The 4864-nt window shown below is 61.1% G+C and overlaps 1 protein-coding gene across 1 annotated transcript; it reads left to right on the top strand.

Annotated features, from left to right (window-relative positions):
* The first annotated feature begins 1057 nt into the window (after positions 1 to 1057).
* On the top strand, positions 1058 to 3632 carry LOC124086645 (uncharacterized). Its single transcript, XM_046435065.1, has 2 exons — positions 1058 to 2113; positions 2297 to 3632. The coding sequence occupies exons 1-2, from the start codon at positions 1791 to 1793 to the stop codon at positions 2940 to 2942; spliced, it is 969 nt and encodes a 322-aa protein (XP_046291021.1). The 5' UTR covers positions 1058 to 1790; the 3' UTR covers positions 2943 to 3632.
* The last annotated feature ends 1232 nt before the right edge of the window (positions 3633 to 4864 follow it).

Here is a 4864-nt window from a genome sequence, read left to right as displayed (position 1 = left end):
CCTCCTGAGTCTGGTGCCACTTCCCAGGCCCGGCAAGCCCCTAGGAGGCACCCGTGTGGCTCAGCGCCGGCCACAGGCAGAGTGACCCAGCCTTTGCAGAGGAATGAGTGGCCCTTGTCCGGCGGTTGAGTGGAGATGGCCAGCGTCCGGGGGGCCTCAGCTGCTCCAGCGCCGTCCCCTAAACCAGCCCAGTCCTCCTGTGTCTGCCAGCCTCTGCCTGCCTCCCACGCTCTGGGTTCCAGGGGGTGGAGGCCATGTGACCGAGTCACAGCTGCACCTCTGCCTTGAAGTGCTCACCTGCAGACAGCACCAAAGGGCCGAGAAGGGCACAGCTGTGCACGGGCAGCGAGGTGGACCTGGGGCTCCTGCCACCAGACAACGGCTCCCGCACGCCCCTCCCCGCCACGAACCCGACAGCTGATGCCGTGGCCCGGGGCATCCTCCCCAAGTTCTCAGTAGCTGGCTGAGCAGCCCTGCCCAGCTGTGCTCACACTGGGCTGCTGGAGGGGCGTCCTCTAGCGCCGTACAGCCAACTGGGCCAGCTGACCAGGATGCCCAAATCAAGGGGGCAGCTGCTCAGTGAGCCCTGATCAGGAGACGGGCAGGGTGGGGTGGGGTGGGAGGACAATCATAGGCCTCATGGATTGCACAACAGACAAGGGGCTCCGGCTGGTCCACTGGCTGGGCTTGGCTGTCCCACCTCCCTGACCTCAGCACCCACAGGCAGCAGGAAGACCCAGATGATGATGCGCCTGCTCCCCTGGACAGTCAGGGCCTACAGCCCCGGGCCCTGGGCCCCGGGCCCTCACGCTGCCTCCCTGTGAGAGCCGCCTCAGCACACGGTCCCTGTCCCGTGAAGATGCTTGTGTCCACCTGGTGGGCAAGGCCTCTTGTTGCCTTTTAAACAGCGGAAGGGAGATTCGTGTAGCAAAAATTTAACCATTTCAAAACACACAGTTCACGGCACTTAGTGCAAATGCCCCTGTCCAGGCGTGTTCCCAGCCCTGGGCTCCTGTGCGCTGTGCGTCAGGGAGTCAAGGAGGACGCCTGGGGAGGGCCTGCGGTGTGTGGACAGTGTGTGTGCCAGCGTGGGAAGCTCTGGGTCAGCCCCGTGCTCTCCAGGTACAGTGCTGCCCCTCCCCCACGCCTGCCCGCCCGAGCTGTTTATTTGTTCTCATCAGGGGACAGTGAGTGACATTTAGGCTGCTAGAACCATTTGGTTGTGACAGAGTGGACCTCCCCTCCCCTCCAGGGGAGCTTGGCACCCCATGAGCAGAGAGGCTGGTACAATGGCTTCCCTCCTCCTGGAGGCCAGCTGGTCTGGATTCCTGGGACAGGGACAGGGCGGGGACAGGGCAGCTTGGTGGGTGTGTTGCCACTCCATGTGGGGGTACTGATCCCTGCAGCTCGGTCGGATCCTGGCCCCTCTGGGGAAGGAACTTCCTGACTTTGGCTGCTGGGATGCGCGGGGAGGGCTGGGCACGGTCAGGATTTCAGCCGGTGCTACCTGGAAGAACCCCTACCGCTGGACACGCTGGACACGGGAGAGTGTCGCCTCTTCCCTGGGAGGTGAGCCATAAGGCCGGCCTAGAAGCCTCCATGCAAGAGCACAGAGAGAACTACCCTTGAGAGAGCAGTTCAAGGGACCCTGCCTCCCGCCGCCTCCGCCATCCATCCTGGGAATGTCCCTGGTGATCTTGGAGGGCCCGTGCTGTGTGAGAAAGATGTATGCGTAAACAGCAGATGCGCATGAGCCCGGGGGATGCGTGTCCCTCCTGGGTGGCCGGGGCATGGGAAGGGTTGGGCCTCTGGTTTCACCTCCAGGTCCAAGTCCCCTGAGTGAGACTGAGGACCGCGGCCCTCTGAAGGAGTCCCATCCTCCCTTCCTCCCTGCCTGCCTCTCTCTCCCCTCCCCTCTGTCCCCTTCCTCAATGCCTAGAATAGAACTCACAGGAGGCTTCTGCACTCGCGTCTCAGTGACACCATCAAACAACCCGTGTTGGGGAGCCTGCCTGCCTGCAGCAGGAGACCACCCTCAGCCGAGGCCAGAGACCACCACGAATCCCACCTGGGGCCCATCTTCCTGCATTTCAAGAAAATCCAGGAGTTCAAGGTGAAATTGCCTGTTTTTACACAGCTGTGGCTCCCAGAGCTTAGATCCAGGGGAATGAGCATAGCAGTAGCTGGTCAGTGTCCAGGGCAAGGCCGCCCAGGAGGCTTCCTGGGACAGTGTCCAGTGGGAGGAGCCAGGCTCCAAGTGCCTCGTCCAGCTGCCCCCACCCTGCTTCACCAACAGGCAGAGACACCTGCTGGGTCCAGGTGCAGTTCTACTGCCAGCCACCGGCAGGGGTGGCCAGCCTACCACTGGACCTGGAGGACGTCACCCCTTGGCCAGCTGGACAGGATCACTATGGAGTGACCTGAGAAGTCTCCAGCTAAGCAGTCACTACCAGCTTCAAAAACACCCTCCTGCTGTCCATGTGGTCATTTTGGTAATAGATGTCATTGAGAAGAGTGGGCACTTCAGTTATGACCACGTGGGTATCAGTTATTGCCGCGGGATACCGGTCTTGCGGGTCGTGTTGGCTAACTGGACAGCAGGTAGTTTTCCTGCTGACAGAAATGCAAGTACTCACCCACCTGCTAACTCCCGGGCCTCCGAGGGAGCTGCCTTCTCCCCAGGGCCAGGGAACCTTGGTGGCTCTGTGTTTTGGGGAGCAGCAGCATTGCCTGGGAACTTGCAGAAGGTGTGGAATCTCGGGCCCCGCCCACCTGAGTCAGAAGCTGTGCTGGACACAGGTCACCACTCCCTCTGCCAAGGACACCTGCTCGGCCCAGGGAGTGGGGTGCTGTGTTGCAGGCAAGCCATGGCTCTCAGATGGGCAGATACCAACAGTGAGTGCCAGGGGCTGATGGGCAGCCAGAAGAGAGCCCAGGAGTAGGTCCCAGGGACCCTGACGCTTAAGGGTCTGGTGAGGAAACATGGCCCTGCAGGGGGTACAGGATGTGGGGAGCAGCCAGACCACCCTTACTCTCAGACCTTCTGTGGCTCATTCGGACTTGGAAGCTCTGGGTGGACAAGGGTGGATCCTTCACATTCTGTTATATCCCCAGAAATAGGCATATAACGGGCACAGGTGCTGTCACTGAAGAGCTGGCAGCTGACAAGGGATGAAGGGGTAAATACCGAGCTGTCCACCATGACAGGCTGGCAACAGGGCCAGCCTGAACCTCCATCACGTGGGCCTAGCACCCGCACCCAGGAGACTCGGCCACTCCATCTCGAATCTCAGCGGAAACAGACGGGGAGGGCGTTCCAGGTGTGGCCAGCTGTGACAACGAGACCCCCCAAGGCCAGCCCCCCCCCCACGTCCCGCACCTCTGCCTTGGGGACCCGCCTGTTTTGCATGGTGCTTTCCCCTTGTTTGAAAACCATTTTTATCTTGGATCAAAGAGACACAGTTGGCGCTCCTGTGTCAACGCAGATACGAGCGTCCCCTGGGTCCCGGCTCATCACTGGAGCCATGAACCAGGTTGAGTTAAAAAAAAGCAAAATGTGTCCAGCTTGATAGCTGGCTGGCGGGCCGTGGAAAAGGCCGAAAATAAACACTGCAGGCCGATGACTTCCGTACCCTCTGTGGCTCCGTGCCCAGGGTGGGGCCAGGGCAAGAGGGCAGCCGCAGGCACACAGCGCAGTGAGCTCCTGGGGTGGCGGGACAGGGGTGGGACATGCAGGTGGAGCTGGCCCTCCGTGGACATCACGGACCTCCCGCCCAGATGGGCACTCCATGCCGGTCCTGCAGGCTCCGGTTTGGAGAACGCCCACCCGCCACCTGTGTGGCTCCTCTGGGAGCCGCGCTCTGCAGGGTGGGCCCCTGCACCCGCAGGTCGTTTTCCTTGTTGGTTTTCCTGGCACCCACGGTGGTGGGCATTCCTCAGAGGCCCCGCACCACGTGTTCTGAGGAGGCTTCTGACTGGACAGCGGGGCGCCACCCGGCTCCTTAGAGACTCTGCTTGGCAGCTTCACGGGTGCAGAGGAGGGCTGCGTGACAGGGGCTGGCCTTGGTGACTCTCTCGGCCCCTCTCGCCACCTGTGTGTGACAGGCGCCCTGGCCATCTCTGGTCACCCTTCTCCCCGGGGGGTGTTTTCTTGGAGTCAGCCTGAGCTGACTCCTTCTCCTGTTTTTACTCATCTTTACCCTAAGCACTAACTAGCAGTGTGGGTTCTATAAATCTTTCTTAGAATGCAAAACAACTAAAACTGTCACAGGGTCACATGTGCACAGCTGGAATGGCCCCTGCCTGGCGAGCGTGGGTGACGTCTGGGGCTGCCGCGGACCTGTGACGTCCCAGGCCTGGAGCCCTTCCTCCACTTGCTTGTGTCCAAGGCTGGTGCTGCTCAGGATTTGAGGTGCACTTATGGTGTCCCCTCTCCTCGGTGACACGTCCCTGGACATGCTGCCAGATTTTCTATAGAACACAGGTTGCCCAAAACATTGATGCGCACCCCGTGTGCACAGGAGCGCGGCCCGACGCCCCGTGCGCCTGACCCAACCCAGCTTTGTTCTCCACGTGGCTCCACCCGTGGGAGGCCACAGTTTGCTCGTGGCTGCCTGCCTGCCTGCCTAGGGCAGAGCCTGGCCTGTGTCAGGTCCTCAGTCCCCATTAGTGGAACGAATGTGTGGATGTGGGGACATGAAATGGGTCTCTGCCACCCAGTCTCCAGGCCACTCTGGAGCCAGTGTTTTAGACGGCTTTAGCACCGCTGTGACCAGAAGACCCCACAAGAGCAACTCTGAGGAGGGAAAGTTTATTGGGGCTCAGGGTTTCAGAGGCCTCAGTCCATCCAAGGCTGACTCCATGC

The sequence above is a fragment of the Marmota monax genome, unplaced genomic scaffold (genome assembly GCF_021218885.2).
Source record: "Marmota monax isolate L192 unplaced genomic scaffold, Marmota_monax_Labrador192_F-V1.1 WCK01_AAM20220418_F8-fsc00024, whole genome shotgun sequence".
In the NCBI taxonomy this organism is placed as follows: Eukaryota; Metazoa; Chordata; class Mammalia; order Rodentia; family Sciuridae; genus Marmota; species Marmota monax.
Note: the sequence above shows the minus strand (reverse complement) of the source record. Positions and strands in the feature narration are given on the sequence as shown.

Coding starts and splice junctions, on each gene's coding strand:
- LOC124086645 (XM_046435065.1), top strand. CDS start 1,791: ATGGGAAGGGTTGGGCCTCTGGTTTCACCTCCAGGTCCAAGTCCCCTG. Junction 2,114..2,296: donor AGAAAATCCAGGAGTTCAAG/GTGAAATTGCCT, acceptor CTTCACCAACAG/GCAGAGACACCTGCTGGGTC.